The following is a 25,000-nucleotide window of genomic DNA, read 5'->3' as shown; positions in this document are numbered from 1 at the left end:
CAATGGGTAAAAACAGGGCTCGAACTCAGGACCCTGAGATCCCAAGCCAGCCACCCTAACTAACCAACATCAGGCTCTGTCTCACCCTGATCTTTAGAAATGAGCATTTCAGGCACATATGTTCTAATCATATATCATAAAATCTGATTTGTTGCCCCCCAAAATATGGGGGTAGACGCCACAATCATGATTCTAAATCATACATACAGAAGCTGAGACGTGAACAATAATTCAATCAGTGGCCATAATTGCAGCTATCTTGGATTTCAGGGAATATGGGCAAAATTTTAAGTGCCATTCATTAGCAGACCAAAACACACTTAAATACCAATATTCATGCTGCTATGAAAATGTGCACAATTTATCAGCTAATCCATTGTACTGTAATGAACAGACCTTGACACAAAGATCCCATGATGTCTTTTGCGAAGAGGAGGCGAGTTATCGGCAGCACCCTGAACAAATTACAAATTCTTGCCCAAATCATCTTCAGTCAAACTTCAGGCCTGAACTTGGGGCAAAAACTTTTCCCAGCAAACCCCACAGAGAGGTGGGAATAATTGAAACCATTAAAGGAGGAGTTGAGAGGAAATTGGCAGTTTTGATAAAACTAGAAACACTAGCTCTCTTCTTGAGCAGCCTTGGGGGGGGGGAGGGGGGGTGAGGGAATGAAGATTGAGGGATATAGTGGAGGAGATGGGGCAAAAATATTTTGTGCTGTGGCTAATAATCCCCCGTCTGCAGCTGGGGTCAGTAAACCACTTGCGCTGTGGCATGTGCACAGGGAAGAATCGTAAATCGTTGTACCCCGCCCCTACCCCACGGCCCCCCTTCGCAGAGGTGGAAGGATTTTTTTTATTTGTGCCCATGACCTGACCCTGGGTACCACCGGCACAGATGTAAAATTTGGTGGAGATCGGGCCAGCCCTGTTTTTTGTTGTTGTTTTCTTTCTTTGATTTTCAGATGTACACACATACATGCAGAGAATTTCCTTATTACCTCCGTCCACCTTTGGTGGACAGAGGTTATGTTTTCACCCCTATGTGTATGTGTGCTGGATATCTCCAAAGGTTATGGACAGATGTGGATGAAACTTTGTGGACAGGTTGGGTGTCTAACACAAACTAATTGCTTCGATTTTGGTGAAAATCCAGATCTAGATACAAAAATTTAAAAATTTTAAGAGATTCTTCACCATTGAGAGATGGGGGCTAAAAACGATGTGTAGCATGATATTTTAAAAAGTCGTGGACGGATTTTGACAAAACTTGTTGGATGAGTTGCTTCGGTGACAAAAACATGCCACTTAGATTTTGGTTGAGGTCCGGATTCAGATCCGACCTATGTGAGATACAAGTCATTAACTGTTGAGCCTGGTGAAGGTACCATTATAGTTTTATATAATAGGATTGAAAACAGTAAAAACGTTATCTTGGCTTTTATGAGACTCGACCTGTAGTACACCTTCACACACCTCATCTCGAATCTCAGCCAACACGGAGTGGAAGATCTCTTGGACAACAAGCTCAGGTTGCAGATCCTCCGCACAAAGCTTGTCCATCGAAGCATCATTGGACACCTCCTGCAACGACGGGTTTGGTGAGATTTTCACAAAAAGATTGTTAGGATGTGCATATTGGTTATAAGACTTGGATTCTGTATTATTGGATCGCTGCCCTGTTTTTTTTGTTTTTTTTTTAAGACATTTGGTGTCTGAGCAAAATGTCATGGTCATGCATGCATTGGAACCGTACTCAGCAGAGCGTTGGTGCTGTCTAGGCAGTCTCCTTGGCTATTGGGCACAATCCTGGACGGGTCACCACTCCGATACAGGATACCAGCAAGCTGGCACTCATTTTGCCAACCTCAGAAGGATGACAGGCTAAGTCAACCCCACCTGGTATTAATTCAACAACCGAGTTGGATTTGAACTCAAGATCCAAGGATTCCAAGCCCACCACCCTAACTATTAAGCCAATATCAGGCATATGGTCAGTATAGGCTCATAAAAGTTATATGTTGAAGTGTATGAATGGAAGGCAACATCTCCAAAATCGATAGTATCGTGACTATATATGGGTGTGGTGTGTATATTATAATATATATATATATGTATATGTATATGTATGTATATTGTATACACAGTTGTGGCCAAAAATATTGGCACCCTTGCACTTTTTTTTTCAAATAACTCACAATTTTCTGAAAAAATAAGTTGAAATTGACAAAAGTATTTTGTCTCCACAATTCTTTATTTCACTGCTATTACAGAACCTTTGTTTTTGATTCAGAACTTAATATATCCTTTTAAATGAGAAAATAAAAAGAAATGGCATTGATAAAATCATTGACACCCGAGACTTGATAATTGCTAGCATTGCCTTTGGACAAAATTCCTGCAGTCAAGCACTTCCTTTAGCCATGAATGAGCTTCCGACACTTCTCTACTGGCAGGTTGGCCCACTCTTCATGTACAAACTGCTTTCTTATGTCTCTGTCTCTGTGTGTCTGTCTGTCTGTCTCTCTCGGCAGTGGGGTCATCCTGTGTCTCCTACCATAGAACCCCCTTTCATTGAGTTGGCGACGGATGGTGCGAGTCAAAACCGTCGTATCGTGTGTCTGAAGGTCAGCTTGAATCTGTTTGGCAGTTCATCGAGGTTCTTTCTTCACCATTCGAACAATCATTTGCTGCAATCTTCCATCAAGTTTTCTCTTACGGCCACGTCCAGGGAGGTTGGCTACAGTGCCAGGGGCCTTAAACTTCATGATGACATTGAGTCCGGTGGATACAGGAACATCAAGGTCTCTGGAGATGGACGTGTAGCCTTGAGATTGTCCGTGCTTGGCTGCAATCTTGTGTCTGAGCTCCTCAGACAATTATCCGGTTTTCTTTCTTTTCTCCATGCTCCTTGCGGGACACACAGTGACGCAAAACGACAGAATGACTCCTTTTTATCTTTTGAAAATGGTTGAAAGAGGCACCTGCAACTAACCACAAGTGAGTTCAATTCGAATTATTTCGAACAACTTCTAAAAGGTGCGAATAATATTATCCGAGCCATGTCTGGATTTCTGTGTGGAACAAGTTGAGATTTAGTAATTTTTTCAGCTTTTGTTGTTTTGTTCCACCGCAAACCCAAAAAAAACTACATGTGTGGAAACCAAAAGATTTTTTTAATTTCAACAATTTTCTGGAAGAAATGGTGCATTATTTTAAAAAAAGTGGAAGGGTGCCAATACTTTTGGCCATGACTAATACAATATATATATATATATATATATATATATATATATATATATATATATATATATATATATATATATATATATATGATCCAAACAACAGCCATTTGTAAGGAAGTCTGATGAAACGAGACCTTGCACTTCGAGCCAGACAGAGCCCGGCTCACGGCTCGGCATGCTAGTGGACACACCGCTTCGCGCGCTATACAGTATAATCACCCGGCCAGTACGATCTGCAGTGTCGAACCTGTAGCAGCCATTGTAAAGAGATCGAGCGCACGGTAAACTGACCAGGGGTTCAGGGTGTCCCCCGGGCACGTCCAGCAGTCCCGGCGCTTCGGCCACCGAGTGGCTGCGGCGCAACAGCACGAGGCGGTCGTCTCGTGCGCACAGCACGGCTCCCACGCCGAGAGGGTCGGCCAGGTACGCGTGAGGGTCGTCGCACGTTGTGAGCCCCCATGTACGCAGGTGAGCCGGCTTGTGTCCCGGTGCCAAATTCGTGCCCAGGTAGTCTCGGTACCCGGTCAGCCCCAGCCGGATCCGAAGCAGCCCCGCCGAGTCGAGCCGCGCTCCGCTGAGGCGGAACTTTGGCGCGTCGAAGATCCGGGGGTTTCCCCGCGAGCGGTCCTGCCACACGACCTCGATGTCCCGTTCGTCCGAGTCGGACAAGGCGCGGCGATTGTACCTTGTGGAAAGGTCAACACGAACGCTCTCCTGAGGTAAACCGCGTGGACTAGGGGCGACCAGTATGACGGTGACCTCAGACTCTTCCTCCATCAACCCACGGAAACGTTTACATATTAGTATTTAACAATATACAGTAACTGTGGACGTGCTTCGATATCCTTTAGGCGGTGTATAGGGCGCGATTCGCCAAAGTAACGTTGGTAGTTTCGTTTCATTAAGACAAACAATAAATATCGAGACACGGTACATTTATCTTTTTTTAAGTAATGTTTATCAAAATAATCATACTTGAATGAATAATTTAATAACTTTAAAATTGATGCCTTAACCCAATGTCGGCCGGCAATGTGATGACACCATGTCGTATTTTTCGGTTTCGTTTTATTTCTTCAGAAAGTTTTTCTCCGTGTTCAGTATTCTGCATGGATGAGCTGAGTTTTTTTTTTTTTTTTTAGAAACACGAGCAAAGTAGCCGCCCAACGGGAGATCTTCACAAAAATTACACAACAACCTGAGATCCCGACCCAAAGATAAAAAGAGATGTGGTGAATTAACGTGAATCGAGGGACATGACGCGGGATCACATGTTGTGCGTCTCGCGTATAAGGGGATGTCTCTCTGCGGCACGGGTGGATTGTCCCCAGGGCATTGCTATTGACATCGGCTGTCCACTTGATGCTCGTTAACTGAAGGTGCTCATTGACTGGTGAGAATGGAGATTATATCGAACTCCGTGCTTACGCGGATTAGTCTGCAATGGTTAACTGCACATGTATACGTTTCTGCTTATGTACTCCTAGCTGAACCTGTATTTCCTGGTGTGCCCACAGAAGCGGCTCCAATCAAATGGAATAAAGCCTAAACTCTGAAGGTTCATCTCTCGCTCTTATTTCAATTTATTCCATTTGATTTTCTCGGCTCTCTCAACCAAAGATGGACAAGATCTACAAACCAGAGAGGTTCGACGCAGACCCAAACACGACTGACGCAGAAATGAAATGGTCACATTGGTTCTGCTCCTTCTCACACTATCTGACCATCATCGAGGAAGGAGCTGACAAATTTGCCGCTCTCGTGAATCATGTCTCGCCCGGCGTGTACAGGCTCTTCTCGGGGTGCGACACTTACGAAGCAGCGATTGACGTACTGCAGGCGCTCTACGTGAAGCCCAAAAACGAGGTATACATACGACATCTTCTCAACACACGCAAGCAAGCAGCCGGGGAGACAATCAATCAGTTCCTGCAAGCTCTGAATCAGCTGGGAAAAGACTGCAGCTTCCGGGCCGTAAGCGCCGAGGAACACCGAAAGGAAGCGACACGGGAGGCATTCATCCAAGGACTCAGATCAGCCCACATACGGCAACGCTTACTAGAGAAAGCGCAACCCACTCTTGACAAGGTAGTCGATCAGGCTCGAGCGATGGATACGGCTCAGCAGCAATCTGAGTCATTTGGGACACCGATGCTGCTCATGAACGCTGCTACGATGGGAACCCAAGGAACCCCACTGGCACAGACACAGCCAGACATGAGGGATGGAGAAACACCCGAGGAGCCGGATACCCAGACCTCGTCAAACTCCTCAGCAACTGCTCCGGTCGGTAAATGCTTCTTTTGTGGGTACAAAAGGCATCCTCGTCAAAAATGTCCAGCCAGAGATGCCACATGCATGAATTGCGACAAGAAAGGGCATTATGCCAGGGTATGTAAATCTACTCTAAGAAGGAATAAACCCACTTCTGCGGCTCTCTACTCGCAAAATAAATTGACTGCAGCCTCCCCGGGGAATCTATCCAAGGCTATCATCAACGTGCGAATTAACGGGCATATGGCTGAGGCACTGATTGATACCGGTAGGTCTGAAAGTTTCGTCAACAGCTCGCTAGTGAAGGGCAGGAAATGGGTAATCCACCCGACTGACAATACGGTATGCATGGCCGCCACCTCACTACAATCCCGCGTACGAGGGTACTGCAATGTTGAATTGGACGTAAAAGGGTACACGCATCGGGATGTAAAGGTGCTGGTGCTTCGTGATTTGTGCGCAGACGTAATTCTGGGTCATAATGTCCTCAAGCAGCACACGAGCGTCGAAATACCCTTTGGAGGAAGCAAGCCTCGTCTAATTTTAAATGCGCTGACCACCGCGGAGGTGACGTCCCCCCAGCTGTTCGCTAACTTGTCGCCGGTCTGCAAACCGATAGCGATCAAATCGCGGCGATATACCACTGCTGACATGAATTTCATCACTTCAGAAACCAGCGATTACTGGAGGAGGGAATTATAGAACCGAGCGATTCGCCATGGCGCGCACAGGTGTTAGTGACCAGCAGTCAGAACCATAAGAGACGGATGGTTGTCGATTATTCCCAAACGGTCAATCGCTTCACCCAACCTCGACGCCTACCCCTGCCGCGCATAGATGAGATGGTCGAACGCGTGGCCAATTATAAGGTATTCAGTACCATCGACTTGCGAAGCGCCTATCATCAAATTCCCATCCGAGAGGAAGACAAACCGTACACTGCATTCCAGGCAGGGCGGCGCCTCTACCAGTTCAGAAGGATACCATTCGGTGTCACGAATGGAGTAGCTTGCTTCCAACGGGTTATGGACGACATCATCTCAGATGAAAACCTCGAAGACACTTTTGTTTACGTGGATAATGTCACAGTGTGCGGTAGGGATCAGAGGGAACATGATAGGAATCTGGACAGATTCTTGAGCATTGCTGGAAAAATATAATCTGACTCTCAACTACGAGAAATGCGTATTCTCGGCAAGGTCAATTGACCTTCTCGGCTACACGATAGCCAACGGCACAATTAAGCCTGATCCTGAGCGATTGCGCCCGCTCCGTGAGCTTCCACCACCTCAGGACTTGCAGACAATGCGCCGGGTGATCGGGATGTTCGCTTACTATGCAAGATGGATTTCGCAATACTCCGAGAAAATATATCCCCTAGTGCATTGCAAAAACTTTCCACCAGATGCCGCTGTCGTGAAAGCTTTCCACGATCTCAAGGATGATATCAGTAAGTCCGTGGTTTTATCGATCGACAGCTCGGTGCCCTTCGTGGTGGAGACCGACGCTTCAAATCACGCCATAGCTGCAACACTTAATCAGTCTGGGCGGCCGGTCGCTTTCTTCTCGAGAACTCTCTCTAGAAGCGAGCAGAGACACTCGGCAATAGAGAAGGAGGCGTACGCCATCGTCGAAGCGCTGCGTAAATGGAGACATTATTTACTGGGAAACCACTTCACGCTCGTTACGGACCAACGATCCGTGGCTTTCATGTTTGATGGGAAAAATAACGCAGGAAAATTAAGAATGAAAAAATTATGAGATGGCGGATAGACCTAGCCTGCTACAGGTACGACATTGTTTACCGGCCCGGGAAAGAAAACCCTGCTGCAGATACCTTCTCCGGGTCTACAGTTCGGCAACAATCAGTCAGGCTTTGCAAGACCTCCATGTGTCTCTGTGCCACCCAGGGGTAACCAGGATGGCACATTTCTGTGACGCAGACAAAATCTTCCCTATTCTGTTGAAGATATTAAACAAATGAATGCTTCATGCCCTGTTTGTGCTGAACTAAAACCCAGATTCTTTGGCGCGGCATCTGGCAGACTGATCAAGGCTACTTCCCCCTTCGAGAGACTAAACATCGACTTCAAAGGGCCCCTGCCCACCGAGACAGACAACAGATACATATTCACCGTTGTTGATGAATATTCAAGGTTCCCTTTCGCGTTTCCGTGCTCGGATATGACCTCGGGCACTGTCGTAAAATGTCTCTCTGACGTCTTCGCTATGTTTGGGAGACCTTCGTACATACATTCAGACAGAGGGCCGTGTTTCATGTCGGCCGGGCTAAAACAATTCCTATTAGAGCACGGCATAGCAACTAGTCGAACGACGGGTTACAACCCACAGGGAAACGGGCAGGTGGGAAAGGTATAATGGAGTTATTTGGAAAGCCATAACTCTGGCGCTGAAATCGAGAGGACTGGGCCCCGAGCGATGGGAGGTTGCTCTTCCTGACGCAATGAATTCCATACGCTCTTTGCTCTGCACGTCCACAAATGCCACTCCTCACGAACGTATGTTTACTCACCAACGACGTTATGTTGACAGTCAAACGGTGCCCAACTGGCTGACCCACCCCGGTACAGTGTTCATGAAACGCCCGGTACGACAAAGGCAAGTATGAACCGCTGGTGGAGGGTCGACCTCATTGACACTAATCCAGAGTGTGCCCAAGTCAGGCACCCGCATGGCAGGGAGCCCAGTGTGTCGGTTCGCCAAGTGGCTCCCGCCGGTGCTCCTCCCGCCGGTACACCACCTCCTGGCACTCCTCCTTCTGACATGTTCCCGCCAGGAACTCCGCCAGGCGACGGGGCTGCCGTGTTCCCCCGAGAGCGATCGAGGAGTCATCCCCGGCACAAGTCGAGGCTCACCAAGAGGATCGGGAGTCTCCCTCAAGTGAAACTGCCGTTTACTCCCGGAGAGGTCGACGAATAAGGCCCCCTCGACGACTCAATCTGTAAAGGGGATTATCGGCATTCTCGCTGCTCATGCTCCTATATGCCCATTATATCATATATCGATGCTCATTTCCATGCTCCTACAACTCAAAATAATCACTGCTTGGCATGTATGCTTCTGTAGATCAATTAGTCCGCGTTGCTTGAAATGTATGCTCCTATAGTGCTAAAGCAATCATGGTGTGTAAGATGGGCCCCTAGTTACATTTTAAAGGTGAGGAGAATGTGGTGAATTAACGTGAATCGAGGGACATGACGCGGGATCACATGTTGTGCGTCTCGCGTATAAGGGGAGGTCTCTGCGGCACGAGTGGATTGTCCCCGGGGCATTGCTATTGACATCGGCTGTCCACTTGATGCTCGTTAACTGAAGGTGCTCATTGACTGGTGAGAATGGAGATTATATCGAACTCCGTGCTTACGCGGATTAGTCTGCAATGGTTAACTGCACATGTATACGTTTCTGCTTATGTACTCCTAGCTGAACCTGTATTTCCTGGTGTGTCCACAGAAGCGGCTCCAATCAAATGGAATAAAGCCTAAACTCTGAAGGTTCATCTCTCGTTCTTATTTCAAGAGATAACTCAGTTCTGACGCATACCTTTATATAGGCGGTGTATAGGCAACAGAACTCTATATAGGTAACAACAACAACAAAAAACTTAGGTTCCGTGAATGAAGCAAAAAAACATATTTACTGTTTATAATTCAAAACACCTCGTTGTACTGGGAAAACGTGGGGACATGACTACTGTACTGGGAAAACGTGAGGACATGACTACTGTACTGGGAAAACGTGGGGACATGACTACTGTACTGGGAAAACGTGAGGACATGACTACTGTACTGGGAAAACGTGGGGACATGACTACTGTACTGGGAAAACGTGGGGACATGACTACTGTACTGGGAAAACGTGGGGACATGACTACTGTACTGGGAAAACGTGGGGACATGACTACTGTACTGGGAAAACGTGGGGACATGACTACTGTACTGGGAAAACGTGGGGACATGACTACTGTACTGGGAAAACGTGGGGACATGACTACTGTACTGGGAAAACGTGGGGACATGACTACTGTACTGGGAAAACGTGGGGACATGACTACTGTAGTGGGAAAACGTGGGGACATGACTACTGTACTGGGAAGACGTGGGGACATGACTACTGTACTGGGAAAACGTGGGGACATGACTACTGTACTGGGAAAACTTGGGGACATGACTACTGTACTGGGAAAACGTGGGGACATGACTACTGTACTGGGAAAATGTGGGGACATGACTACTGAAATGAGAGCGAGAGATGAACCTTCAGAGTTTAGGCTTTATTCCATTTGATTGGAGCCGCTTCTGTGGGCACACCGGGGAATACAGGTTCAGCTAGGAGTACATAAGCAGTAACGTATACATGTGCAGTTAATCATTGCAGACAATCCGCGTAAGCACGGAGTTCGATATAATCTCCATTCTCACCAGTCAATGAGCACCTTCAGTTAACGAGCATCAAGTGAACAGCCGATGTCAATAGCAATGCCCCGGGGACAATCACTCGTGCCGCAGAGACCTCCCCTTATACGCGAGACGCACAACATGTGATCCCGCGTCATGTCCCTCAATTCACGTCAATTCACCACATTCTCCCCACCTTTAAAATGTAACTAGGGGCCCATCTTACACACCATGATTGCTTTAGCACTATAGGAGTATACATTTCAAGCAACGCGGACTAATAGATCTACAGAAGCATACATGCCAAGCAGTGATTATTTTGAGTTGTAGGAGCATGGAAATGAGCATCGATATATGATATAATGAGCATATAGGAGCATGAGCAGCGAGAATGCCGATAATCCCCTTTACAGATTGAGTCGTCGAGGGGGCCTTATTCGTCGACCTCTCCGGGAGTAAACGGCAGTTTCACTTGAGGGAGACTCCCGATCCTCTTGGTGAGCCTCGACTTGTGCCGGGGATGACTCCTCGATCGCTCTCGGGTGGAACGCGGCAGCCCCGTCGCCTGGCGGAGTTCCTGGGGGAAATGTCAGAAGGAGGAGTGCCAGAAGGTGGTGTACCGGCGGGAGGAGTACCTGAGGGAGCCAGATGGCGAACCGACACAGTGGTCTCCCTGCCATCCGGGAGCCTGACATGAGCATACTCTGGATTAGTGTCAATGAGTTCGACCCCCTCCACCAGCGGTTCATACTTGCTTTGTCGTACCGGGCGTTTCATGAACACTGTACCGGGGTGGGTCAGCCAGTTGGGCACCGTTTGACCGTCAACATAACGTCGTTGGTGAGTAAACATACGTTCGTGAGGAGTGGCATTTGTGGACGTGCAGAGCAAAGAGCGTATGGAATTCAGAGCGTCGGGAAGAGTAACCTCCCATCGCTCGGGGCCCAGTCCTCTCGATTTCAGCGCCAGAGTTACGGCTTTCCAAATAACTCCATTATACCGTTCCACCTGCCCGTTTCCCTGTGGGTTGTATCCCGTCGTTCGACTAGTTGCTATGCCGTGCTCTAATAGGAATTGTTTTAGCCCGGCCGACATGAAACACGGCCCTCTGTCTGAATGTATGTACGAAGGTCTCCCAAACATAGCGAAGAGGTCAGAGAGACATTTCACGACAGTGCCCGAGGTCATATCCGAGCACGGAAACGCGAAAGGGAACCTTGAATATTCATCAACAACGGTGAATATGTATCTGTTGTCTGTTTCGGTCGGCAGGGGCCCTTTGAAGTCGATGTTTAGTCTCTCGAAGGGGGAAGTGGCCTTGATCAGTCTGCCAGATGCCGCGCCATAGAATCTGGGTTTTAGTTCAGCACAAACAGGGCATGAAGCATTCATTTGTTTAATATCTTCAACAGAATAGGGAAGATTTTGTCTGCGTACGAAATGTGCCATCCTGGTTACCCCTGGGTGGCACAGAGACACATGGAGGTCTTGCAAAGCCTGACTGATTGTTGCCGAACTGTAGACCCGAGAGAAGGTATCTGCAGCAGGGTTTTCCCTCCCGGGCCGGTAAACAATGTCGTAACTGTAGCAAGCTAGGTCTATCCGCCATCTCATAATTTTTTCATTCTTAATTTTCCCGTTATTTTTCCCATCAAACATGAATGCCACGGATCGTTGGTCCGTAACGAGCGTGAAGTGGTTTCCCAGTAAATAATGTCTCCATTTCCGCAGCGCTTCAACGATGGCGTACGCTTCCTTCTCTATCGCTGAGTGTCTCTGCTCGCTTCTAGAGAGAGTTCTCGAGAAGAACGCGACCGGCCGCCCAGACTGATTAAGTGTAGCAGCTATGGCGTGATTTGAAGCGTCGGTCTCCACCACGAAGGGCACCGAGCTGTCGATCGATAAAACCACGGACTTACTGATATCATCCTTGAGATTGTGGAAAGCTCTTACAACAGCGGCATCTGGTGGAAAGTTTTTGCAATGCACTAAGGGATGTATTTTCTCGGAGTATTGCGAAATCCATCTCGCATAGTAAGCGAACATCCCGATCACCCGGCGCATTGTTTGCAAGTCCTGAGGTGGTGGAAGCTCACGGAGCGGGCGCAATCGCTCAGGATCAGGCTTAATTGTGCCGTCGGCTATTGTGTAGCCGAGAAGGTCAATTGACCTTGCCGAGAATACGCATTTCTCGTAGTTGAGAGTCAGATTATATTTTCTAGCAATGCTCAAGAATCTGTCCAGATTCCTATCATGTTCCCTCTGATCCCTACCGCACACTGTGACATTATCCACGTAAACAAAAGTGTCTTTGAGGTTTTCATCTGAGATGATGTCGTCCATAACCCGTTGGAAGCAAGCTACCCCATTCGTGACACCGAATGGTATCCTTCTGAACTGGTAGAGGCGCCGCCCTGCCTGGAATGCAGTGTACGGTTTGTCTTCCTCTCGGATGGGAATTTGATGATAGGCGCTTCGCAAGTCGATGGTACTGAATACCTTATAATTGGCCACGCGTTCGACCATCTCATCTATGCGCGGCAGGGGGTAGGCGTCGAGTTGGGTGAAGCGATTGACCGTTTGGGAATAATCGACAACCATTCGTTTCTTATGGTTCTGACTGCTGGTTACTAACACCTGTGCGCGCCATGGCGAATCGCTCGGTTCTATAATTCCCTCCTCCAGTAATCGCTTGGTTTCCGAAGTGATGAAATTCATGTCAGCAGTGGTATATCGCCGCGATTTGATCGCTATCGGTTTGCAGACCGGCGACAAGTTAGCGAACAGCTGGGGGGACGTCACCTCCGCGGTGGTCAACGCATTTAAAATTAGACGAGGCTTGCTTCCTCCAAAGGGTATTTCGACGCTCGTGTGCTGCTTGAGGACATTATGACCCAGAATTACGTCTGCGCACAAATCACGAAGCACCAGTACCTTTACATCCCGATGCGTGTACCCTTTTACGTCCAATTCAACATTGCAGTACCCTCGTATGCGGGATTGTAGTGAGGTGGCGGCCATGCATACCGTATTGTCAGTCGGGTGGATTACCCATTTCCTGCCCTTCACTAGCGAGCTGTTGACGAAACTTTCAGAGCTACCGGTATCAATCAGTGCCTCAGCCATATGCCCGTTAATTCGTACGTTGATGAGAGCCTTGGATAGATTCCCCGGGGAGGCTGCAGTCAATTTATTTTGCGAGTAGAGAGCCGCAGAAGTGGGTTTATTTCTCCTTAGAGTAGATTTACATACCCTGGCATAATGCCCTTTCTTGTCGCAATTCATGCATGTGGCATCTCTGGCGGGACATTTTTGACGAGGATGCCTTTTGTACCCACAAAAGAAGCATTTACCAACCGGAGCAGTTGCTGAGGAGTTTGACGAGGTCTGGGTATCCGGCTCCTCGGGTGTTTCTCCATCCCCTATGTCTGGCTGTGTCTGTGCCAGTGGGGTTCCTTGGGTTCCCATCGTAGCAGCGTTCATGAGCAGCATCGGTGTCCCAAATGACTCAGATTGCTGCTGAGCCGTATCCATCGCTCGAGCCTGATCGACTACCTTGTCAAGAGTGGGTTGCACTTTCTCTAGTAAGCGTTGCCGTATGTGGGCTGATCTGAGTCCTTGGATGAATGCCTCCCGTGTGGCTTCCTTTCGGTGTTCCTCGGCGCTTACCGCCCGGAAGCTGCCGTCTTTTCCCAGCTGATTCAGAGCTTGCAGGAACTGATCGATTGTCTCCCCGGCTGCTTGCTTGCGTGTGTTGAGAAGATGTCGTATGTATACCTCGTTCTTGGGCTTCACGTAGAGCGCTTGCAGCACCTCGATCGCTGCTTCGTAAGTGTCGCACCCCGAGAAGAGCCTGTACACGCTGGGCGAGACATGATTCACGAGAGCGGCAAATTTGTCAGCTCCCTCCGCGATGATGGTCAGATAGTGTGAGAAGGAACAGAACCAATGTGACCATTTCATTTCTGCGTCAGTCGCGTTCGGGTCTGCGTCGAACCTCTCTGGTTTGTAGATCTTGTCCATCTTTGGTTGAGAGAGCCGAGAAAATCAAATGGAATAAATTGAAATGAGAGCGAGAGATGAACCTTCAGAGTTTAGGCTTTATTCCATTTGATTGGAGCCGCTTCTGTGGGCACACCGGGGAATACAGGTTCAGCTAGGAGTACATAAGCAGTAACGTATACATGTGCAGTTAACCATGGCAGACAATCCGCGTAAGCACGGAGTTCGATATAATCTCCATTCTCACCAGTCAATGAGCACCTTCAGTTAACGAGCATCAAGTGAACAGCCGATGTCAATAGCAATGCCCCGGGGACAATCACTCGTGCCGCAGAGACCTCCCCTTATACGCGAGACGCACAACATGTGATCCCGCGTCATGTCCCTCAATTCACGTCAATTCACCACAACTACTGTACTGGGAAAACGTGGGGACATGACTACTGTACTGGGAAAACGTGGGGACATGACTACTGTACTGGGAAAACGTGGGGACATGACTACTGTAGTGGGAAAACGTGGGGACATGACTACTGTACTGGGAAAACGTGGGGACATGACTACTGTACTGGGAAAACGTGGGGACATGACTACTGTAGTGGGAAAACGTGGGGACATGACTACTGTACTGGGAAGACGTGGGGACATGACTACTGTACTGGGAAAACGTGGGGACATGACTACTGTACTGGGAAAACTTGGGGACATGACTACTATACGGGAAAAACGTGGGGACATGACTACTGTACTGGAAAAACATGGGGACATGACTACTGTACTGGAAAAACGTGGGGACATGACTACTGTACTGTGAAAACGTGGGGACATGACTACTGTACTGGGAAAACGTGGGGACATGACTACTGTACTGGGAAAACGTGGGGACATGACTACTGTAGTGGGAAAACGTGGGGACATGACTACTGTACTGGGAAGATGTGGGGACATGACTACTGTACTGGGAAAACATGGGGACATGACTACTGTACTGGGAAAACATGGGGACATGACTACTGTACTGGGAAAATGTGGGGACATGACTACTGTACAGGAAAATGTGGGGACATGACTACTGTACTGGGAAAATGTGGGGACATGACTACTGTACTGGAAAAACTTGGGGACATGACTACTGTACAGGAAAAATGTGGGGACATGACTACTTTACTGGGAAAATGTGGGGACATGACTACTGCACTGGAAAAACTTGGGGACATGACTACTGTACAGGAAAAACATGGGGACATGACGACTGTACTGGAAAAACATGGGGACATGACTACTGTATGGGGAAAACATGGGCACATGACTACTGTACTGGGAAAATGTGGGGACATGACTACTGTACTGGGAAAATGTGGGGACATGACTACTGTACTGGGAAAACGTGGGGACATGACTACTGTACTGGAAAAATGTGGGGACATGGCTACTGTACTGGAAAAACGTGGGGACATGACTACTGTACTGGAAAAACGTGGGGACATGGCTACTGTACTGGGAAAATGTGGGGACATGACTACTGTACTGGGAAAATGTGGGGACATGACTACTGTACAGGAAAATGTGGGGACATGACTACTGTACTGGGAAAATGTGGGGACATGACTACTGTACTGGAAAAACTTGGGGACATGACTACTGTACAGGAAAAATGTGGGGACATGACTACTTTACTGGGAAAATGTGGGGACATGACTACTGCACTGGAAAAACTTGGGGACATGACTACTGTACAGGAAAAACATGGGGACATGACTACTGTACTGGAAAACATGTGGGGACATGACTACTGTACTGGGGAAAACATGGGGACATGACGACTGTACTGGAAAAACATGGGGACATGACGACTGTACTGGAAAAACATGGGGACATGACTACTGTATGGGGAAAACATGGGGACATGACTACTGTACTGGGAAAATGTGGGGACATGACTACTGTACTGGGAAAATGTGGGGACATGACTACTGCACTGGAAAAACTTGGGGACATGACTACTGTACAGGAAAAACATGGGGACATGACGACTGTACTGGAAAAACATGGGGACATGACTACTGTATGGGGAAAACATGGGGACATGACGACTGTACTGGAAAAACATGGGGACATGACGACTGTACTGGAAAAACATGGGGACATGACTACTGTATGGGGAAAACATGGGGACATGACTACTGTACTGGGAAAATGTGGGGACATGACTACTGTACTGGGAAAATGTGGGGACATGACTACTGTACTGGGAAAACGTGGGGACATGACTACTGTACTGGAAAAACGTGGGGACATGGCTACTGTACTGGAAAAACGTGGGGACATGACTACTGTACTGGAAAAACGTGGGGACATGGCTACTGTACTGGGAAAATGTGGGGACATGACTACTGTATGGGAAAAATGTGGGGACATGGCTACTGTACTGGGAAAATGTGGGGACATGACTACTGTATGGGAAAAATGTGGGTACATGACTACTGTACTGTAAATGCTGAAGACTTGTAATACCCTCCCTCACCTGGAGGCGGCGCTACATGATACACATTTATCTCTCTATAATTCCAGCAATCTCTGTGTGTCTGTCTGTATGTTTGTCTGTCTGTCTGTCTTGAGTTGAGTCCCTCTCCTCTTGAGTCTTGAGTCCCTCTCCTCCCCCTGACCCCCAGACCACCGGCAAAGATAAAAACACCCCTATACATCAATTGGGGGTCATGCTGGTCCTCTGTTGAAAGTCTGGATGCAATCAGTCCAGAACTTTTGGAGGAGTAGCGCGACAAACAAACACACAAATACCGGTCCATGAATGATAGTAAGGAAGGAAGAAGGATGACGCAGGTGGCCGGTTAATGCCCTTCACTGTATTCTCTTGCCACGACTAGTATCACGAGGTCCTTGTAATTGTTTTCAAGGTCAAATGCTATTAAAATTGTGTAATATAAAAGCTTTCGTGGTATGATTGTAATGAATCGTAAGTACATAATATACACCAACTCCAAACTATTATGATTAATGATGCTGACTCTCTGTCAGGGTCTCATGGCAAGATATCTCTGTTTGCGGCCGACATTACCATGTGAACCCGGAGGAGAAGCCTACATTTTAAGGCCAAAAAAACCTCAGGCTGATATTTGTCGGCTCAAACAGTGGTCCCAAAATGGGAATTTTTGACTTTTGGTACCAAGTCCAAATTCATTATTTTCACCGCAAAAGGAAGGTCAAGGACATGACGTCATTTTAACGGTCAACCGCACTTCCCTCAAAGATTCCTCGGATGTGTCATTTTTCGGAATTACCTTCGATAATTAATTGAGAACTCCCATATAAAAAAAAAGACCGCACTGCGGTCACAACCTGCGACAAAATCCGGTAACGGCCGATTGAGGAACACATTTAATGCACTCTTAAAAGATTAACTCGACGCCTCTCATCCACGTCAGCCTCCACCACAGTTATATCAGAACCAGCTGATTTGTCACACAGTCACGGGTTGTTTCACCCCAATATGGGGCCGTTCAAAGATTACGTAACGCCATTTTTTTTTTTAGGGAGGCGCGTACTTTGCGTGCGAATAGGCTTGGTTAAACCTTGCGAATAATTTTTATTCGACAGAGGATTAGATTTTTGAGGGTCTCTCATGGTGAGAAACACTCAACCCAAACAAAGCCAATGGAAATCTAACACAACAAATCCAGGCAATGAAAATCAGCAGAGGTTGAGAGGCCTGATGTCTTAGGCCCACCAGAGAACCAAGATGGCAGCCATATTATTTTGTTTGGATGCCATGGTGGGTGGAGTCAAGCGACAAATGTGGGTGGGGTCTGGCAGCTGTCCGACCAATGGGTGCATACTTCAAAAATCGGTCCCCCACAAGAACCACAACAGCAGCAACAACCACACTTTTATTGACCTGCGACAATTCACAGGGAAAAATCTTGATGCCAAATATGCAAAAAGCCTTCATCTCATACGGAGCCTGTATCTGGTACAAGTTGGGGAGCTCACCAGGAAAGTCTCCGACTCTGATATGAAGACCTTCTCCACTTTCAATGAAGCTATGGCAGCCAGGCTTTTAGGGATATGTCCAAAACCAGCCACAAAAATCTGCAAACCATTCATTCCAAAGCACTTCATATATGTCTGGGGGCCTTCAAAAGCCGATTTCTGCACTTCTTAATGTGGAAGCTGGTGAGATGGCCTCAAGCCTTTCTACTGGTAACTTCCCATATTGAAATACTGGGTTAAGATATTTTCTTCTGGGAATAACCAACCAGTTAAAGCTTTGTTTTCAGACTGTAGGGAATACCAAAAGCTCAGCAGAAACTCTGATTCACCTCCCTTGGGACTTGCAATTATGAGGGTGTGCCTGGTGTTGGCTTAATGGTTGGAGTGGAAGGTTTGGGATCCTAGGCTCCTGAGTTCAAATCCTGTTTTGCTGTTGAATAAATACCAGGTGGGGTTGACTCAGGCTGTCATCTTTCTGAGGTTGGCAAAATGAGCACCAGCTTGCTGGGATGATTGAGCCATTTGAGTATCGTGTGTTGGAGTGGTGACCCGTCCAGGATTGTGCCCAATATCCAAGGAGGACTGTCTTGGCAGCAATCATGCTCTGAACAGAGCATGGTCCTGATGGATGGATGGGTATATGAAGGTGGCCAAAGAAATGGGATTGGATCGTTTACCTATAAATACCTAAAATAAAGTGGCAATTCCCCCCTCCCACGAAAGGGAACTCATCTGCTCTTTGTCACCTGTTGTTTTTAGTCCTGGCAACGTGTCGCAGTCACCCTCTCCACTAGCAAAGCCAGTGAGGGGTGTCAATTTAGCTGCTGACAACTCAACCATGCAACAGGTAGCACTGGGTTCCATGTTCCAAAGACTCCTTACTGGAGAAAACAGCTGCTGCTATTTGCATCCAGATGTCCAGGTGATACGTTCGGCTGTGATTACCTTTCGGTATTCCAGCCTGAGCTCTTCGCCATTGTTTTGGCTCTGGAGTGGACAACTGAGATGAATCCCCTCACCGCAGTCATCTTTTGTGATTCGCTTTCTGCTCTGAAATATTTAATAAAAATAATATATTATACAATGTCATGTAATATGATTTGAAATAATGGAAATTAAATAATTTAAATCGATAGATTAACCTAAACTTTTCCTGTCACTGTGGACTGGCATTTTGCTTGTTTTCCGCATCACCGAGGACGGGTACTTTTGTGAGTAACCAATAAACCTGATTGGATCTGAGCCTGATCTGAATTTCAAGTGGACCTTATCTTTTGTACCCTGTAGAACACGAATCGGAACACGAACTCCAGTTTTTCAGTAGTTTGACTGAATTTGGTAAATTGCACGGAATCTTGTGCCGAGCACGCATGCGCACAGGTGAGTAAGGTAATTGTTTTAGTCTGTCTGCCTGTCTGGCATTCCAACAAAATTGAAAATCATTCTAAACAGGAAACTTACTGTTTCTATGGACGTCATAAAGGACACAAACAACAGGCATGAATAACTAATTTAACATTTTAAATAAGATGGTGTACAAGATGATGCATTAACTGCAGTAAAACGGTCCAAAAAAAGATTTTTTTTTCTCCAGCATTTAAAACTTTCATTTTATTTCAATTTAATTATCTATCTATCTATATATTACTAAAACTCTCATCTTGTATGTATGTATGTATGTATGTATGTATGTTCCCGAAATACAGCCAAAACGGTACACGATAGCGCAAAAGATTTAGGGCCACCTAACTCACCATTCTCTTCCGGTGTGCAGTATCAAGTTTCGTTCAAATCAGGCAACGAAAAAAATTATTAAAAAATCAATTCCTGATTCAGTCAAGTACTCTTTGGGAGAATTTGATCAATGCAAACAACCTCAGCGGTATAGTTCGCTGGAGCTATCTTTTTTTTTTCTTCTTGAAATGATTTTTTTCATCAATCGCTGTCACAACGTGAACCCAACGGGTTCACGGGTCGTCTCGTACACCTTAAAACTGTCGAACACAAATCGCCTTGTTTGCACTTCCAAAAACCTCCAGCTTATCATTACTTGGACAAAATATTACACCGTCTCAACCAATCAAACTTGCCGCTCACCCTTTCGGCCTCGGGGAATATCGACATTCAGCCGAAATCTTGGCTCTTAGGGAATGTAGATTGTGCTCGAAAACACAAAGCAAGAGTTGAAAAGAGCCTTCCCATGTCCTTTTTCTCAAGACTATGTGGGATAAGGTGTTTCATGAACTCTACAGTCATTAGATTCCAACTTTGTTCCATTCCTTTTGGAAGGTGTCAATCAGGCGAAGAAGTTTGCTGCTTTTCCCCACGCAGTAGCGTTGCAGATGATGGTGCTGAGACTCAGAATGGTCAGACAGCCCAACAGAAATAGTGGCTCATGTCGAAGTAATGCTTGGACAAATTGCAGATTTTTTGTCCTGTGATCTCAAGATCCGCAATTGTGAAGAACTCCACCTCATTGGCTTCAGTTTTGGCGGGCCATTTGTGTGCACTTTGGTTTCTGGTCATGAGGAGCTCATTTCCTCGACTTTGATTCCATATGCCTTGGGAGTGATGAACGCTCTGAGGAGTTGTACCAGCGACTCACCGCATCATTGATGATAGCCTGCTAAGAATGGACGTCCAAATTACCTATCATGGCGATTCTATGCACATCAATCAATGAAGAGTTGGCTCCAATGCTGGAAAACTGGGTGAACATGGCTTCACCTGATTCACCTAGATCTGCCTCAGCTGATCAAACAATGGTATGGGACTGAGTTGAGGTCTCGAACATTAGCCTTAATTAAACCTGAGATATCGCTGGCCATGGACTCACTTCGTGCTGAGATTGCTTCTGTGGATGAAGCTATGGTCATGAGGTCAGCATCAGCTGTGACTAAGGCATCCGTATTGACCTTCATCATGGCTATCTACACCCAGTGGTAAACAATTATCTCCATCCTGTCCCTTGTGCAAAGAGGCAGGTCGTTCTGACGGTCCTTTCCTCAGTCGTCAGTTCCTCCCAGCTTCGGACCAGTCATTCTTCTCAAGCAATCATCAGATCTGTGGCGTGAACCCCGATGATGACTCTTCTGATAATGACTTTGAGAACAACGATGAGCCCTCGTCACCTGTGGACACTATTTTAAGCCACCACCTGTTTACACCAGGCACGTGTATACCAACCACTCACCCATCCTGTTTGCCTTTTCAAACAAGCATGCTGTACCCCTCACGTTGGATAATGGCACTGAGACGAACCTTGGCTGTGCTACTTTAGCACACCATATTGGTCTTCCAGTCTCAACACGTTCACAACTTGCCCAGCAAGCAGATGCCGTGACCCCTGGATGTTGTCGGTGGAACCCACATTGTTCTCAACAGGGGCGATCACATTTTGGCACTTGATGCCCCGCTTGGTGTCTCATTTTTTTTGTAAATCGGCGATCCTCATCTGATCTCATGTAGCTCTTCTCCCTTTCCTTGTTCCTGGACACAATCCATCACAGGCAATGGAAATCCCACCAAATCAATACTCTTCGCTGAGCACGTGCCTTTCTGTGTTCTTCACGAACCCTTCCTTCTTGCTCTTCTCTCACACCAGGAGCCCTATCCTTCCAGTATCTTATTGTTTTTACAATCCTCTAATCTCTACCCATACAGAATAATAATAATAATAAAAATAACAATAATAATAATAATAATAATAATAATAATAATAATAATAATTAAAATGTGCCGTTGTCTTCTTCAGAGCATTGGTGCTGCCAAAGCAGTTTATTGGCTCTGAAGAATGGGGGATGGATGGGGGAAGAATGCCAAAGCAGTTTCTTGGCAAGATATACTAGGTGGTTTGCCATTGCCTTCCCAGCAATCTTTGTCCATGCTCTATCCTTTTAAATGTTGAACGTCGAGCGAGGGAGCAGCCCATATAATTTTTTAAGTCTTTGGTATGACTTTGAACCACCAACATTCACGACTCGGAGCGGGCGCTCCAACTACTAAAAACTGATGAAACCTTCAAAAGCAACTGTGAACCAAATTTTCTCAGAATCACAAATGTCAAATCCATTCATTCATGACAACTTATTAATCGATGTAAAAGGAACGGTTTCTACCCTTTCATGACCTGAACAAAAACTTTTTTGGAAAGTAATCTTTCCAACTTGTTTGATATTTGCTGCTGAACCTCGAGGCTGCTGGTTCTCCCCTGGAAAAGCTTCACATTTGTTCTCCTGTAATTGGGACATTTCTGCAGGTTCTCTTCGAGGCATTTGTGACTGATCGAGAACATATTGTACAGTTTCAAAATAACAGAGCCATTGTGTGTGGCCGTGTGGACATCCTGTTCACCGCCCAAGTGATCACTCTGTCCACACAAACGCTTTGTTCACTGTACTGATTGAAGCTGATCTAGTCAGTGGAGACTGATCAAAGCCCTCATATTTCGCCGGTTTGCATTGAAGACTTTGAAATTATACCTTTTTTCACATTGGATTACCGGATAGCGTAATAATTACTGCCCCTAATACGGAGAGCTTTGATGATCTCTCATGAGATATGACATTGTTACATGTTCGGAGTGACGCGTGGCATTCACGAGGGGTTTGCTTGGATCAGCTTCCCGAACTCCAACCCTGAAGCCGATGGGTCACGGATAACTCCACGACACGACGGGTTGCTAAGCAACTGCAGACGCCAGTTGGGGAAACTACTGGTAGATCTAGCAGGGTCCTCGCACCCACAATTGTGTTACCTTTCCTGTTGACCTACCTTGAGATATCTCAACTGGAGAACTGTGCCCTCGATGTCCCACCTCGTCTACTTATTTTGTACGGCCGAGCAAAACCGTAGGTGAGGCGTTGGCTATTTTCACACAGCGAATTAATGGGGGCACAACTTCCCCTCCATTTATTATGTACTCTATGTCGAACCAATGAAGGAAAAAAGACAATCGAGCAGGTTTGAAACAGTTTACCAAAGGATAAAGGTGTGTATGTGTCGGCACAATTCACAAGACAAGTATGTACAAGAATTCAGAGACACAACAACAGTCTTACCTCGAGCATAGAAAGATCTCCTTACACAATCTTACTTATCGAAAGACAGGCCAGGTGCGTCTCACTCACTCCAGGAAAAAGTAGAGCGAGAGAGAGAGAGAGAATGTTTGGGGTATTTGGTTGCCCCCTCGCTCACCCTACGGAAACAGGTTGGCTTGTGTTGATCCAAAGTGTAGGATAGGGAAGTGAAGGAATGGGAGGAAGGGAATGGGGTGCATATGTTGCTGTGGTGTTGGGAGAGGTGCAGCGTAAGCGATATGAGCACGAGAGGAAAGGGTGTGAGGTGTGTATCAGTACCTCGCCCAGCCGGAACAGAGATTAATTGCTGATAGCTCTCTTAGACACTCTTTATGTGTCTCAAGTAGACGAATTAGGAGGTTTAGACACAGAAAGGCAGACCGTGTAAGTCAGTACGGAGCCGCTGCATGCCAAGCCCCTCATGTCACCGTCCACTTGTGGAGCCCTGCCCCAGCATGACTTTCTAACCCCATTCACATTCACATTCAGCTTGAACAAGTAGGCAGGGAATTTCATTCCACATTCGGGTCCTTGGTGCGTGAGTCAGCACTCAGCTGTCATGTTTTTTTCAGTCCTGGCCAGGGTGTGGCTCCGAGAAGAGCAAAGGTCTTGGAGGCACTCTCTAACCCTGGGCAAGGTGAGCAAGGACCACCCATGCTCTTCGACCATCGCGTGTCACGTTCCCATTGGTGCGCGTGGCCAAAGCTTGGTGGGTCGGTCCAGCAACTGTGCCTCACCCCAAGAAAGCAGCCTTCGTGTTGTAAGTTACGCAACCAAACATCGTCGGTTACACCGGGGGTGTTATCGGTTATGCACCAAGTGCAGCAATTACCTTGTAACATGACTTGCAGTCAAGGTAATGGCTGCGCTGGCATGATTGAGGTGTTGGTGCAATGTAATGTGTGTATGGTTTGCGCTGTGGGAAGGTGCAAGGGGAAGAATGATGAGAAAACGGATTCGGATGGTTCGGGGAAGGATGTATGGATTTTCGGGGGGGGGGATGAGGAGAGGGATGGATGGTTGGCTGAAGGATGGATGGGATGAGGGAGGGGGTGGATGGATTGTTGGGGGAAGAATGGAAAGTGGGGAATCACAGCGGGGATGGACCCTGCTAACGCTCACAACGCATTTTCCCTGTTCTTGATACGAGTGTGTGGAGAGGGTAACCTGACTAACCCCAATTACTCATGAGATCTCGAACTAAGGGTTCCTTATCTGTTGAGTATGACACCCCGGGGTCATTTCCCACAACCGTAACAATATAAATCTGATGATACTTTTTTGTAAATGTGACTTTCATCGGGTTCGCCCAGACTCTTCACCTGTGAAACAAAATGGCGGAACCCTCCACTCCCCCCATTCCCTCCGAGTATGTTCCATACACCCTACTCACCTCTAATTTCCTTATACCTCTCTCATTCCAACTTCCATTCACTTTTTCCCCTTCCTATTCTCAAAATATTTTTTTCTTGATGTCACCACCAAACCTCTGTCACAGGTGACATGTGGATGGCTCCTTTTAACTATACCTAACCACTTTTGCATTCAACAACGTGTACATGAGTGGTAGAAAAAGTTGTCAATCATGTAACAAGTCAGATGAGCAAAACTCCTTCCAAGTCTTCAAACAGCAAATGATTCATTAGAGACGTGTACGAGTATAGTCGTTGTTAGTTATATCCATGATGTACACGGTGAGGTTTGTGTCGTTTTGGCTCTCTGATGTCACCAAACTTCGACGTCATTGCTGCCAAAGTGATTGAAGTTCACGAGATGTACATGTACTTGTCAGGATGATCACGTCCGAGCTTCGGCAGTCAAAAATAACCCTGACACTTTGCCACGCACATTCATACCGCAGGCAATGAGTGATGAAGAAGGAAGAATCACAAAATAGATGTGAGAGTCAGGAGACTGCCATGTGGAATTTCAAACAAACTTACTTCATCAACCCATCATGGGGCCAGCTGTTAGAT

The 25,000-nt window shown here is 46.8% G+C and overlaps 2 protein-coding genes across 6 annotated transcripts in view; one reads left to right on the top strand and one right to left on the bottom strand.

Annotated features, from left to right (window-relative positions):
• Window positions 1-4,116, bottom strand: part of NUDT22 (nudix hydrolase 22) — a 17,956-nt gene extending 13,840 nt beyond the window's left edge. For all 5 annotated transcript variants that reach the window (XR_015051521.1, XM_085856105.1, XM_085856107.1 and 2 more), the window contains exons 1-2: window positions 3,536-4,116; window positions 1,476-1,583 (exon numbers count right to left, since the gene is read on the bottom strand). Coding sequence is in view for 4 of the 5 variants with exons in the window: in XM_085856105.1 (XP_085712231.1) it covers window positions 1,476-1,583; window positions 3,536-4,021 (594 nt within the window). In the remaining variant the exon portion in view is untranslated. The remainder of the gene's footprint in view (window positions 1-1,475; window positions 1,584-3,535) is intronic.
• A 439-nt stretch (window positions 4,117-4,555) lies between these two features.
• On the top strand, window positions 4,556-6,220 carry LOC147012231 (uncharacterized). The gene is made up of 2 exons (XM_085857928.1): window positions 4,556-4,637; window positions 4,762-6,220. The coding sequence occupies exon 2, from the start codon at window positions 4,865-4,867 to the stop codon at window positions 6,218-6,220; it is 1,356 nt and encodes a 451-aa protein (XP_085714054.1). The 5' UTR covers window positions 4,556-4,637; window positions 4,762-4,864.
• Window positions 6,221-25,000: the final 18,780 nt, after the last annotated feature.

The sequence above is a fragment of the Eptatretus burgeri genome, chromosome 15, assembly GCF_056783735.1.
Source record: "Eptatretus burgeri isolate ZD-2024b chromosome 15, Ebu_testis_v1, whole genome shotgun sequence".
Lineage (NCBI taxonomy): Eukaryota > Metazoa > Chordata > Myxini > Myxiniformes > Myxinidae > Eptatretus > Eptatretus burgeri.
Note: the sequence above shows the minus strand (reverse complement) of the source record. Positions and strands in the feature narration are given on the sequence as shown.

What these genes read in the sequence shown, in the direction of transcription:
- LOC147012231 (XM_085857928.1), top strand. Translation starts at nt 4,865, where the DNA reads ATGGACAAGATCTACAAACCAGAGAGGTTCGACGCAGACCCAAACACG.